Here is a 15260-nt window from a genome sequence, read left to right on the forward strand (position 1 = left end):
TGAGGTATAGTTCATTTAGCTCTAAAGCTGCTTTGGTTGAACTACGTTTAATTTCACTATTCATTGTGTAAATGTATATTTTCTGGGGAAATGCATGTTCCGTAGGCAGGTAGCTGAGGTAAGGGTTAGGATAGAAGATAAATAGACAGATTGATACTTTATTGATCTCTAAAGGGAAATTCAATTTAACGTGTGTTGGTGACCCTGATAGATGTCAAGTCTCGTTATGATGAGGAGAAGAGCCTGAGAGAGGCTGCAGACCAGAGGCTGGCGAACCTGAGCCAGGAACTGCAGAGAGAGAGGCAAGACAAGGACCGGCTCCACACTGAACTGGTAACTAACAGAGACTGTGTATACACTCTTGGACGTGCATACATAAAACCATACACACACTATCGTGTGTGTGTGTGTGTGTGTGTATTACATTTGTCGGAAGTTTACATACACCTTTGCCAAATACATTTAAACTCAGTTTTTCACAATTCCTGACATTTAATCCAAGTAAAAATTCCCTGTTTTAGGTCAGTTAGGATCTCCACTTTATTTTAAGAATGTGAAATGTCAGAATAATAGTAAATAGAATGATTTATTTCAGCTTTTATTTCTTTCATCACATTCCCAGTGGGTCAGAAGTTTACATACACTCAATTAGTATTTGGTAGCATTGCCTTTAAATGGTTTAACTTGGGTCAAACGTTTCGGGTAGCCTTCCACAAGCTTCCCACAATAAGTTGGGTGAATTTTGGCCCATTCCTCCTGACAGAGCTGGTGTAACTGAGTCAGGTTTGTAGGCCTCCTTGCTCACACACGCTTTTTCACTTCTGCCCACAATTTTTCTATGGGATTGAGGTCAGGGCTTTGTAACAGCCACTCCAATACCTTGACTTTGTTGTCCTTAGGCCATTTTGCCACAACTTTGGAAGTGCTTGGGGTCATTGTCCATTTGGAAGGACCCATTTGTGACCAAGCTTTTTCCTGACTGATGTCTTAAGATGTTGCTTCAATATATCCACATAATTTTCCTTTCTCATGATGCCATCTATTTTGTGAAGTACACCAGTCTCTTGCAAGCCTCCCCCTTTTTCCTCCAAACATAACAATGGTCATTATGGCCAAACAGTTCTATTTTTGTGTCATCAGACCAGAGGACATTTCTCCAAAAAGTACGATCTTTGTCCCCATGTGCAGTTGCAAACTGCAGTCTGACTTTTTTATGGCAGTTTTGGAGCAGTGGCTTCTTTCTTGCTGAGCAGCCTTTCAGGTTATGTCGATATAGAACTGGTTTTACTGTGGATATAGATACTTTTGTACCTGTTTCCTTCAGCATCTTCACAAGGTCCTTTACTGTTGTTCTGGGATTGATTTGCACTTTTCGCACCAAAGTACGTTCATCTCTAGGAGACAGAACGCATCTCCCTCCTGAGTGGTATGACGGCTGCGTTGTTCCATGGTGTTTATACTTGCGTACTATTGTTTGTACAGATGAACGTGGTACCTTCAGGCATTTAGAAATTTCTCCCAAGGATGAACCAGACTTGTTGAGGTCTACAATTTTTTGGGCTGATTTCTTTTGATTTTTCCATGATGTCAAGCAAAGAGGCACTGAGTTTGAAGGTAGGCCTTGAAATACATCCACAGGTATACCTCCAGTTGACTCATTATGTCAATTAGCCTATCAGAAGCTTCTATAGCCATGACATCATTTTCTGGAATTTTCCAAGCTGTTTAAAGGCACAGTCAACTTAGTGTATGTAAACTTCTGACCCACTGGAATTGTGATACATTTAATTATGTGAAATAATCTGTTAATTACTTGTCATGCACAAAGTAGATGTCCTAACCGACTTGCCAAAACGATAGTTTGTTAAGAAGAAATTTGTGGAGTGGTTGAAAAACTAGTTTTAATGACACCAACCTAAGTGTATGTAAACTTTTGACTTCAACTGTATATATATGTATGTATGTATGTATGTATGTATGTATGTATGTATGTATGTATGTATGTATGTATGTATGTATGTATGTATATGTGTGTGTGTGTGTGTGTGTGTGTGTGTGTGTGTGTGTGTGTGTGTGTGTGTGTGTGTATATATATATATATATATATATATATATACACTACCGTTCAAAAGTCTGGGGTCACTTAGAAATTTCCTTGTTTTTGAAAGAAAAGCAAATTTTTTTTGTCCATTCAAATAATATCAAATTGATCAGAAATACAGTGTAGACATTGTTAATGTTGTAAATGACTATTGTAGCTGGAAACGGCAGATTCTTTTAAATGGAATATCTACATAGGCGTACAGAGGCACATTACCAGCAACCATCACTCCTGTGTTCCAATTGCACATTGTGTTAGCTGATCCAAGTTTATAATTTTAAAAGGCTAATTGATAATATGAAAACCCTTTTGCAATTATGTTAGCATAGCTGAAAACTGATTTTAAAGAAGCAATAAAACTGGCCTTCTTTAGACTAGTTGAATATCTGGAGGATCAGCATTTGTGGCTTCGATTACAGGCTCAAAATGTGCAGAAACAAAGACCTTTCTTCTGAAACTCGTCAGTCTATTCTTGTTCAAAGAAATTAATGCTATTCCATGCGAGATATTGCCAAGAAACTGAAGATCTGGTACAACGCTGTGTACTACTCCCTTCACAGAACAGCGCAAACTGTCTCTAACCAGAAGAGAACGAGGAGTGTGAGGCCCCGGTGCACAACTGAGCAAGAGGACAAGTACATTAGAGTGTCTAGTTTGAGAAACAGACGCCTCACAAGTCCTCAACTGGCAGCTTCATTAAATAGCACCCACAAAACACCAGTCTCAACGTCAACAGTGAAGAGGCGACTCCGGGTTGCTGTCCTTCTAGGCAGAGTTGCAAAGAAAAAGCCATATCTCAGACTGGCCCATAAAAAGAAAAGATTAAGATGGGCAAAAGAACACAGACACTGGACAGAGGAACTCTGCCTAGAAGGCCAGCATCCCGGAGTCGCCCCTTCACTGTTGACTCTCTATTTGCAGGAGTGGCCGTCATGCAAATATATATATATTGCTACCAGTTAAAAGTTTGGACACACCTACTCATTCACAGGTTTTTGTTTGTTTACTATTTTCTACACAGATGGAATCATGTAGTAGGCAAAAAAGTGTTAAACAAATAAATATATTTTATATTTGAGATTCTTCAAAGTAGCCACCCTTTGCCTTGATGACAGCTTTGCACACTCTTGGCATTCTCTCAGCCAGCTTCACCTGGAATGCTTTTCCAAAGGTCTTGAAGGAGTTCCCACATATGCTGAGCACTTGTTGGCTGCTTTTCCTTCACTCTGCGGAGAGTAGCAACAGTGCTGAAATGTAGCCATTTATTGACAGTTTGTGTTACTGTGGACTGACTTTTAGAGATACTTTTGTAACCCTTTCCAGCTTTATTTATAGCAACAATTCTTAATCTTAGGTCTTCTGAGATCTCTTTTGTTCGAGGCATGGTTCTTCTCAGGCAATGCTTCTTGTGAATAGCAAACTGAAATTTGCAGGCAGCTCTAACCAAAATCTCCAGTCTCGTCTCATTGATTGGACTCCAGGTTAGCTGACTCCTGACTCCAATTAGCTTTTGGAGAAGTCATTAGCCTAGGGGTTCACATACTTTTTTCAACCTACACTGTACATTTTTAAATGATATATTCAATATAGACAAGAAAAATACAATAATTTGGCTGTTATTAGTTTAAGCATACTGTGTTTGTCTATTGTTGTGGCTTAGATGAATATCAGATAAAAATGTTATGTCATATTTATGCAGAAATCCAGGTAATTCCAAAGAGTTCATATACTTTTTTTGCCACTGTATATATACATACACACACACACACGCACACATACAGGTAGGAACCTTTCTACACATACTGTACAGCTATAGACATGTCACAGTGCAAAGAACAAACACGCAATGTTATATTTGAAAACATCTTGCACTGATTATCGTTTGCTTGTTGCCTAGATTTTAACTTACATACTAGACTATATTTCCTGAGTTTAATTTTCACCTCTTACTCAGTACTTGTTGTTAGTAAACACATTGGATGATGGGCTTTAGTTTCCGTGAAACGCATTTGTCCACAAAGATGACAGCGACTGATAAAGCTAAAAGAGGGTTTCACCGAAATTAAGCCAATTTGTTGTTGTCGGTTTGGATATCCTGGATCATCGATGTTAGCTCCTAAAAGGGTCCTTTCTTCACTGTTGTTATGGATACATGGAGTTGCACTTTTCATAAGGAATGTCTATTTTGAAAGAGGACTAGAGTTGTCTTAACAGAGTGAAGTGTATGTAACCATGTATTTTATGATAAAGGAAGTTGAACTAGTCATGACTGGGATTGCTGGGGTTACCATCTATTTCTAGGTAGTAAAAATAGAAATGAATCACAATGGAAAACTATTTCGGAGAGGACAGAAAAGGCACTTATGATGTTATGAACCTCACCCCAAACCTTTACCCTAACCCTAAAGTGGACCCCTAACCCCTCTTCGCTGCCCCCAAACCTCTTCTCCCTCTGCCTTCACCTCGGATCCTTCTGCTGCCCCCTAGCTGCAGCGGCCAGGAGTGGAGGACGTGGAGGTACTGCAAAAGGAGCTGATTCAGGTGCAGACGTTGATGGACAGGATGACACGCGAGAGGGAGGAGGAGTCAGAACACCTCAAGAGCAAATATGAGCAGCTGCAGGCTGACCACACCAGCTCAGAGGTAAGGCTCCAGGGGGAATGGCGCATCTTGCTCTTGGTTTAGTTTTGTGTTACTAGTCCAGTTTGTACTGCTAGTATCTTCACTATTCCTCAGTGCAAGGCAGGCCCAAGGGGTTAGGGCAGCTAGTCAATTAGTGCTTTGGCTCCTCTGTTTGCAGAAGGGAGACTTCAGTAAACCATGCTTGTAATCATCTTTACACACACACTGCTCCCGAGTGGCGCAGAGGTCTAAGGCACTGGATCTCAGTGCAGACAACCTGGTTAGAATCCAGGCTGTATCACAACCGGCCGTGATTGGGAGTCCCATAAGTCGACTCGGACAGATCCAGCTCACTATCAGATAGATGTTAGTTTAAAATGGAAAATGAATATGTTCATGCAACAGTTTTTTGTGCATTGATTCGTATTCTTCCCGCATCAGTTCTTTCCACGAATCAAATTCAATCACACCGAATCGTTTCAAACTAAAAGTATCGTTGCTGTATCGTGTCTGAGCCCATGTATCTACACTGAACAAAAATAAATGCAACATGTAAAGTGTTGGTCCCATGTTTCATGAGCTGAAATAAAAGATCCCAGAAATGTCCAATACGCACAAAAAAAACGTATTTCTCTCAAAGGTTGTGGACAAATGTGTTTACATCGCTGTTGGTGAGCATTTCTCCTTTGCCAAGATAATCCATCCACCTGACAGGTGTGGCATATCGAGAAGCTGATTAAACAGCATGATCATTACACAGGTGCACCTTGTGCTGGGACAATAAAAGGCCACTCTAAAATGTGCCGTTTTGTCACACAATGCCACAGATGCAATTGGCATGCTGACTGCAGGAATGTCCACCAGAGCTGTTGCCAGAGAATTTAATGTTTATTTCTCTACCATAAACCGCCTCTAATGTAATTTTTGAGAATTGGCTGTATGTCCAACCAGCCTCACAACCGCAGACTATGTGTATGGCGTCGTGTTTGCTGATGTCAGCATTGTGAACAGGGTGCCCCATGGTGGGGTTATGGTATGGGCAGGCATAAGCTATGGACAATGAACACAATTGCATTTTATTATTGGCAATTTGAATGCACAGAAATACTGTGACGAGATCCTGAGACGTATTGTGAGGCCCATTTGTTTTATTTTCATGGTATCGATGACCAACAGATGCATATCTGTATTCCCAGTCATGTGAAATTCAGAGATTAGGGCTTAATAAATGTATTTCAATTGACTAATTTCCTTATATGAACTGTAACTCAGTTAAATCTTTGAAATTATTGCATGTTGCGTTTTACGTTTTTGTTCAGTATAGATTCGTATCGAATCGTGCTTGTGAAGAGAGAAGCACATCCCTATCACATACACAGTCAGAAAACTATGTGAATAAAAAAACCAAAGGTTTTATATCCCCTTTAACAATTGTTGAATTGTCACATACTCCATTCACATGGCATTGACATCATACAAGTGTTCTCCAAGTGGATATGAAGTTTTTGTTTAACAATTTCTCAATAAACAGAAAACCTTTACTCTCATTCTACAACCTTTGCCTAGTCGTAAACACTGATTAGACACCGATTCTCCCTCACCTAGCACCTACACTTAAAAACACGTTCCAGATTGGCCACAATAACCTTCATATTCAATGTTTTTGAATAAAGGGAGGCTTGAACTCATGTTCCCAATCCTGCAGTGTCTCTTTGCATCCTTAAGTGATATTTCATGCATTATTGAACCCATAAGACTTTGGAAGGAGAAGACTAGCTATGAGTATTTCTGACCGGGTTCATCCCAAATGGCACCCTATTCCCTAAATAGTATACTGCTTTTAGGCAGGGCCCTGGTGCACTAAATAGGGAATAGGGTGCTATTTTGGACGCAACCTGTGTCCGCTCCAGGTCCCCCTCAATCTCTCTCGCTCTGCCAGTCCCCACTTCCCATCAGTCTCTTCTCTGGACTGCAATACAGACCTCTGGTTGATATATTCAACTGCACAATAAGGGATTGAATGAATACATTTGAATATTAAAAGACTTTGGCTCAGGCTCTTTTTATTTATAATTGTTATTGCGTAATAGCCTTCAGCTGTAATTAATTAACAAGTGCTGCTGTTGTGGTGAGTTAACTGCCTGGGACAGTAGTTTAGAATCCCACTGGTTCTTCTAGGTGACACATCAGCCTCTTGTTTTCTGTTTCAAAAGCAGTCCAAACATAGATAATTAGGCAGAAATATGCTAAATGAGCTTTATACACACACACACAAAAACTACTTTTTTAATTGGCTCTCCGAATAGATGACACAACTTGCATCACTTCAGTTTATTAAAAGCTGAAATATTTTGCATATGAATACATTTCATTGAAGGTCGCTACTTTTAAGGACTCACCTGACCTTTTATAATGGAATAATACATTGTGAATAAATCTCGTAGGTTCATGGGGGTCTTGCCTGGCTCATCCTGTAGTCCTACATGGGCTAGTAGACTACATTACCCATCCACCCCTGTCCTACCTGGGCTTGATCACACCACCCCCTGTCCGCAACCTGTTTTAACTGTGCTAGACTACACTACCCCCATCCACCCCGGCTTTAGTAAATCCGCTTAATAACCCCAACTTTGAAACAAAAACAGCCACTTCCTGCTTGCTCACGAGGGTCACCTAGCTGGATGATGTGCAGATTGAATCACTCGTCTTTCAAAGAAAGGTTGGTCATTGATACCCATTTGGTTGGATGTTGAGATGATTTAACCAATCGCCTAATCTCTGACCCATTTGCTCAGCTCAACTCTGGTGTTCTTCTATGTGTTGTCTACCAGTGTTTACCTGTCTCTTTCCCTTTCTTTTCTTCCACTTCTCCTCACCCAATTCTCTCCATAATTTCCCCTTGCTTTAAGATCCGGAAACTGGAGGTAAAAAGCATTCCTTTTTTACTCTGCCCCTTGATTTCCTCACCAGTTTATGGATGAATCAATGTTTCGGTGACACTGTTTTCAGGAATGTGATTTCTTTCTTTTAGGTATCCCTGCTCCCTGTATGTTTGTTTTTTTGTGTTTATGTGACTTCATACCAATTGTGATTCCTTGCTCGGATTGCTCTTCGTTCTGTATGGATGCTCTGTAGCCTTGCTGTCTTGTCTTTTCAAGAATGCCAAGTTGTGGCATGTGAATGCTTTTTTTAAAGTATTTAAAAAAATTAATAATTTGTGCTTAAACCCCCATTGCTGGTGGGTATGTGTAGTCCTCCTGAGTCTGGAGTGTTGACCACTCGACCAGAATCTGGCACATGGCATGTGAATGTTTTTCATGTATACAAAGTAAAGTATCTCACAGTTTTTGTGTGTGTGTGTGTTCCAGAAGACCATCTCCCAGCTGAAGGCAGAGCTAGAGAAGGGACCTCAGGAGGCAGCCGTGTACACCCAGCAGATTCACCAACTCCAGAGCTCTCTGAACAACCTGCAGCAACAGAGCCAGGTAACACACAATTCCAGAAGACACACACTTTCACACAACTAATACTTCCCTGTGTTTAATCAATGCTCCATCAGTCCATGTCACCACCATCACAAAGTCAGGCGATTTGCCTCCCGTTAAGAAACTTAGTTTGACACAGTTACAATCCTAACAACAGATGAAACACTACACACACGTGCGCTTCCAACTATGGATGTGCCAGCCGAAATAGCAATAGACACTAAGTCCCCAATTTACGGTGACTGCAGTCATTTTAACATGCCTTACCAACTGCCCCTCGCTAAATCGTGATAGCCTTGCCAGGCCATTCTCTAAGTCTCTTAACCCAGCCTCCTCACCCAGCCTCCTCCTCCTCTTCTCACCCAGCCTCCACCCTCTCTATCTCAATGCTCTGCTGTCACCAGCCTGTGGTGAGCTTTCATTGGCAACTTTGACATGTTGACAAAACACACACACACACACACACACACACACACACACACACACACACACACACACTGAAATATGACTGCAGGTAACCGCAGCGACGTGCCCAGTGGGGCTTTCAACTTTAAGGGCCTTTTGTTTTGGTTGCCAGATAGGGATTAGGCCCCCTGTGTCAGGCGTGTTGGTCGTGCTGCCGGCACAGCTGCTGTCTGTTCCCCAAGTAAGTCTCTGGGAGATTGGGGGGATTAGGGAGCTGGAATATAGCCCACCACGGAACCCCCACCCGGGCTCACTTGAAAAAGAGATGTACATCGCAATTTGACTTCCCTGGTTAAATAAAAGATAAATAAATAACAATAAGAAAGCGATTGTGGGATAAATAACGTTATTTTCCGGTTCCGGTGGCATCCATTGAAATGGGTGACTTTCCTGTGGCTTTCTTTTGCAAAATAGCTATGAATAAAGAAACTTATTTTCAAAGAATTGTCAACATCTAACACAATATTAAGGTGTGGGACTTCACTGTATTACAATGAACAACTAGCAGGTCTATTTTGCTCCAGCAGCTAACATAATCTGTTCGTTCACAATTCACCTGTGGGGAAAATGGTGGTTCTCAACACCCGACAACAGGAGTTGGCCGGTACTGTACGAGAGATTGTTTGTGAGGAAATTACCTCTCCCCTCAACTTGCAATAAAAACCGGTAAATTAATCTCTCGTACTGCTCACTTCTAAAGTGGATACCTACTCAACTGAAGTGGAACATTTTGGAGACCGTAGCCAATGTGACAGAGGGGCAACTCCATGACCTGGAAACAGCGTGAAAGTAATCTATCTCCTAAAAAAGACAACAATCACTCAAATCATTCATGTAAATTCAATGTGCGGGTCACAGGACTGGAAACTGGTGTGGACACAGGAAACCCAACTTCCTTCATGAGCAATCTTTTTTATGAACAGTTTGGGCAGGGGAAGCTGGGTCCCATGCCGCTGATAAACATTGCGCACCACACGTGTCCTCCACAACGGATCTGTGTATGATTGTACGAATCCACAGTTTTGAAGTCAAACTTTTTTTAATTTATTTTTAATTTCATCTTTATTTAACCAGGTAGGCTAGTTGAGAACATGTTCTCATTTGCAACTGCGACCTGGCCAAGATAAAGCAAAGCAATTCGACACATACAACAACACAGAGTTACACATGGAATAAACAAAACATACAGTAGAACAAAAGAAAACAAAAAGTCTATATACAGTGAGTGCAAATGAGGTAAGATAAGGGAGTTAAGGCAATAAATAGGCCATGGTGGCGAAGTAATTACAATATAGCAATTAAACACTGGAATGGTAGATGTGCAGAAGATGAATGCAAGTAGAGATACTGGGGTGCAAAATAAATAAATAAATACAGTATGGGGATGAGGTAGGTAGATAGCCCATCTGTAAACAGCCCATCTATGTACAGGTGCAGTGATCTGTGAGCTGCTCTGACAGCTGGTGCTTAAGCTAGTGAGGGAGATATGAGTCTCCAGCTTCAGAGATTTTTGCAGTTCGCTCCAGTCATTGGCAGCAGAGAACTGGAAGGAAAGACGACCAAAGGAGGAATTGGCTTTGGGGGTGACCAGTGAGATATACCTGCTGGAGCGCGTGCTACGAGTGGGTGCTGCTATGGTGTACAGTGAGCTGAGATAAGGCGGGGCTTTACCTAGCAGAGACTTGTAGATAACCTGTAGCCAGTGGGTTTGGCGATGAGTATGAAGCGAGGGCCAACCAACGAGAGCGTACAGGTCACAATGGTGGGTAGTGTATGGGGCTTTGGTGACAAAACGGATGGCACTGTGATAGACTGCATCCAGTTTGTTGAGTAGAGTGTTGGAGGCTATTTTATAGATGACATCACCGAAGTCGAGGATCGGTTGGATGGTCAGTCTGGAGGTTAGTTAACACAGTGTCCAAAGAGGGGCCAGAAGTATACAGAATGGTGTCGTCTGCGTAGAGGTGGATCAGAGAATCACCAGCAGCAAGAGCGACATCATTGATGTATACAGAGAAGAGAGTCGGCCCGAGAATTGAACCCTGTGGCACCCCCATAGACTGCCAGAGGTCCGGACAACAGGCCCTCCGATTTGACACACTGAACTCTATCAGAGAAGTAGTTGGTAAACCAGGCGAGGCAATCATTTGAGAAACCAAGGCTGTCGAGTCTGCCGATAAGAATGTGGTGATTGACAGAGTCGAAAGCCTTGGCCAGGTTGATGAATACGGCTGCACAGTAATGTCTCTTATCGATGGCGGTTATGATATCGTTTAGGACCTTGAGCATGGCTGAGGTGCACCCATGACCAGCTCTGAAACCAGATTGCATAGCGGAGAAGGTACGGTGGGATTCGAAATGGTCGGTAATCTGTTTGTTAACGTGGCTTTCGAAGACCCTAGAAAGACAGGGTAGGATAGATATAGGTCTGTAGCAGTTTGGGTCTAGAGTGTCACCCCCTTTGAAGAGGGGGATGACCGCTGCAGCTTTCCAGTCTTTGGGAATCTCAGACGATACGAAAGAGAGGTTGAACAGGCTAGTAATAGGGGTTGCAACAATTTCGGCAGATAATTTTAGAAAGAGAGGGTCCAGATTGGGGAAACGGGGAACTGCTGAATCAGAGGGCGACCTACAAGGTGAGATCCCAGCTACAACCTGAGATGTGGCTTCATCCAGCCGACAAAACTCATGTTGACCTTCTAGAATACAACACACATGTTTTCCATTGCCAAGGAGACTTAAGACTTCTTCAAAAAGCACATCAAGCCCAAAACACATGGGGACGAACCGACAGATCTAGGCTAACCCCAATTTGACTGGCTCAATATTCAGGTACGCTTTCCATGCACAATCACACAGTCTAGCCTATGACTATGACGCTGCCCTCAGCTTAAGAAACCCCCTCAATTGGTCAAAAGGAACACTTAAAAAAAAAAAAAAATATTGCCTATGGTCCAGGACATTTGAACAATGATGACGCCACGCCCATGAATAAACAATGGCCAATATATTGAAGTGTCATACAGACTGAGGCTGCTTCCTTGTGGGGTAGAGCGCATTGCTTCCCTATGCTCTAAATATGGCAATATAAATTGGAAGCTATTCCCCTACAATGTTTATTGTGCTACTGTTTAGGATAGATGGCCAGTCCTATATGGGCTACCACACAATTCCTTTATTTTATGTTGATGGCTGTCCCCCTCCGTTTACGCTAATTCATTTATCTCCCAGGGAGGACTTGGCCTAAAGGCCACAATTAATTATTGTGAAGATTTTGATTATAGACTGCATTTCTTGCACATACCATTATTATATATATATATATTTTTTTTTACATAGTATAGAGCACTTCAATGCATAATACCAATTGAGGGTTAATTTATGTTTAATGCCATTTAAACCATATTGTTAATAATAATCAGGACAATGAATCAGGATTGCTGTACGAGCAAATACTCTTATTTGACTGTTTAGGCTTGCATACCTGTTACAGTGCATTTCGAAAGTATTCAGACCCCTTGAGTTTTTCCACGTTTTCTTACATAACAGCCCTATTCTAAAATGTATTCAATAATTGTTTTTCCTGGCACCATCCCTACGGTGAAGCATGGTGGTGGTGGCAGCATCATGCTGTGGGGAGGTTTTTCACCGGCAGGGATTGGAAGACTAGTCAGGATTGAGGGAAAGATGAACGGAGCAAAGTGTAGAGAGATCCTTGATGAAAACCTGCTCCAGAGTGCTCACGACCTCAGATTGGGGCCAAGGTTCACCTTCCAACAGGACAACGACCCTAAGCACACAGCCAAGACAATGTAGGAGTGGCTTTGGGACAAGTCTCTGAATGTCCTTGAGTGGCCCAGCCAGAGCCCGGACTTGAAGCCGATCGAACATCTCTGGAGAGACCTGAAAATAGCTGTTGAGCGACGCTCCCCATCCAACCTGAGAGAGCTTGAGAGGATCTGCAGAGAAGAATGGGAGAAACTCCTCAAATACAGGTGTGCCAAGCTTGTAACGTCATACCCAAGAAGACTCGAGGCTGTAATCGCTGCCAAAGGTGATTTAACAAAGTACTGAGTAAAGGGTCTGAATACTTATGTAAATGTGATATTTCAGTTTTTTATTTTATACATTTGCACAAATTTCTGAACTTGATTTTTGCTTTGTCAGTATGGGGTATTGTTTGTAGATTGATGAGGGGGGAAAAAACAATTTAATCAATTTTAGAATAAGGCTGTAAGGTAATAAAATGTAGAAAAAGTCAAGGTGTCTGAATACTTTCCAAATGCACTGTACATAAACTCAGCAAAAAAAGAAACGTTCTCTCACTGTCAACTGCGTTTATTTTCAGCAAACTTAACATGTGTAAATATTGGTATGAACATAACAAGATTCAACAACAGACATAAACTGAACAAGTTCCACAGACGTGACTAACAGAAATGGAGTAATGTGTCACTGAACAAAGGGGGGGTCAAAATCAAAAGTAACAGTCAGTATCTCGTGTGGCCACCAGCTGCATTAAGTACTGCAGTGCATCTCCTCCACATGGACTGCAACAGATTTGCCAGTTCTTGCTGTGAGATGTTACCCCACTCTTCCACCAAGACACGTGCAAGTTCCCGGACATTTCTTGGGGGAATGGCCCTAGCCCTCACCCTCCGATCAAACAGGTCCCAGAAGTGCTCAATGGGATTGAGATCTGGGCCCTTCGCTGGCCGTGGCAGAACACTGACATTCCTGTCTTGCAGTAAGTCACGCACAGAATGGCTGGTGGCATTGTCATGCTGGAGGGTCATGTTAGGATGAGCCTGCAGGAAGGGTATCACATGAAGGTGGAGGATGTCTTCCCTGTAACGCACAGCGTTGAGATTGCCTGCAATGACAACAAGCTCAGTCCGATGATTCTGTGACACCGCCCCAGACCATGACGGACCCTTCACCTCCAAATCGATCCCGCTCCAGAGTACAGGCCTCGGTGTAACGCTCATTCATTCCCTCAACGATAATCGTGAATCCGACCATCACCCCTGGTGAGACAAAACTGCGACTCGTCAGTGAAGAGCACTTTTTGCCAGTCCTGTCTGGTCCAGCGACGGTGGGTTTGTGCCCATAGCCGTTGTTGCCTGTGATTTCTCGTGAGGACCTGCTTTACAACAGGCCTACAAGCCCTTAGTCCAGCCTCTCTCAGCCTATTGGGGACAGTCTGAGCACTGATGGAGGGATTGTGCGTTCCTGGTGTAACTTGGGCAGTTGTTGTCATCCTGTACCTGTCCCGCAGGTGTGATGTTCGGATGTATCGATCCTGTGCAGGTGTTGTTACACGTGGTCTGCCACTGCGAGGACGATCAGCTGTCCCTCCTGTCTCCCTGTAGCGCTGTCTTAAAGCGTCTCACAGTACGGACATTGCAATTTATTTCCCTGGCCATATCTGCAGTCCTCATGCCTCCTTGCAGCATGCCTAAGGCATGTTCACGCAGATGAGCAGGGACCATGAGCATCTTTCTTTTGGTGTTTTTCAGAGTCAGTAGAAAGGCCTCTTTAGTGTCCTAAGTTTTCATAACTGTGACCTTAATTGCCTACCGTCTGTAAGCTGTTAGTTTCTTAACGACCGTTCCACAGGTGCATGTTCATAAATTTATGGTTCATTAAACAAGCATGGGAAACAGTGTTTAAACCCTTTACAATGAAGATCTGTGACATTATTTGGATTTTTACGAATGATCTTTGAAAGACAGGGTCTTGTACAAGGGACGTTTCTTTTTTTGCTGAGTTTACACACACACACATACACACTGTTACAGGCTTTGGTGTTTGTTTTGCTCCGTATTTTTTTTACTTTCTATCCTAAGTTGTGTGGGTTTTTCTTTTAGTTTGTCTTTTTGGAGGCAAACCTAGTGGGCATCCATGGTGTTTAAAAAAATATAAAATAAAAAAACCTTTCTAGTGGCTTTGCCAACGTTCAGCGGGCACCCACATGGTTGCCTTTCAGAACCCCTTCTGAACAACTTTCTGTTTTGTTTGTTAGTTCCTTTTGTTGTGAGTGACATTTTGAGTTTGTCTTCTGGGAATGTCCCTCTCACACACACACACACACACACACAGTGAGCTCTAAAAGTATTGGGACACTGACATTTTTTGTTGTTTTGGCTCTGTTCTCCAGCACCTTGGATTTGATACATGACTGTGGAATTATATAATGACTGAGGTTAAAGTGCAGACTGTCCGCTTTAATTTGAGGGTATTTTCATCCATACCGGGTTAACCGTTTAGAAATGATATAACATTTGCACATAGTCCCCCCATTTTAGGGGACCAAAAGTATTGGGACAAATTGACTTTTGTGAATAGTAAATAGTTAAGCATTTGGTCCCATATTCATAGCACGCAATGACTACATCAAGCTTTGATGCATTTGCTCTTTTTGTTTTGGGTTTTTCAGATTATTTTGTGCCCAAAAGAAATGAATGGTAAATAATGTATTGTGTCATATTGAAGTCACTTTTTATTGTAAATAAGATCAGAATATTTCTAAAAACTTCTACATTAATATGGATACTACCACGATTAAGGATAATCCTGAATGAATC

The 15260-nt window shown here is 42.2% G+C and overlaps 1 protein-coding gene across 2 annotated transcripts in view; it reads left to right on the forward strand.

Moving 5' to 3' along the window:
• Positions 1-15260, forward strand: part of eea1 (early endosome antigen 1) — a 50491-nt gene that overhangs the window by 13640 nt on the left and 21591 nt on the right. Inside the window, exons 8-11 of one of the 2 annotated variants that reach the window (XM_014148247.3) lie at positions 212-333; positions 4589-4744; positions 7633-7647; positions 8092-8208. In XM_014148247.3, the coding sequence (XP_014003722.3) occupies positions 212-333; positions 4589-4744; positions 7633-7647; positions 8092-8208 (410 nt within the window). The remainder of the gene's footprint in view (positions 1-211; positions 334-4588; positions 4745-7632; positions 7648-8091; positions 8209-15260) is intronic. The other variant, XM_014148248.3, reaches the window with a different exon arrangement.

The sequence above is a fragment of the Salmo salar genome, chromosome 16 (genome assembly GCF_965601325.2).
Source record: "Salmo salar chromosome 16, fSalSal1, whole genome shotgun sequence".
Taxonomy (NCBI): Eukaryota; Metazoa; Chordata; class Actinopteri; order Salmoniformes; family Salmonidae; genus Salmo; species Salmo salar.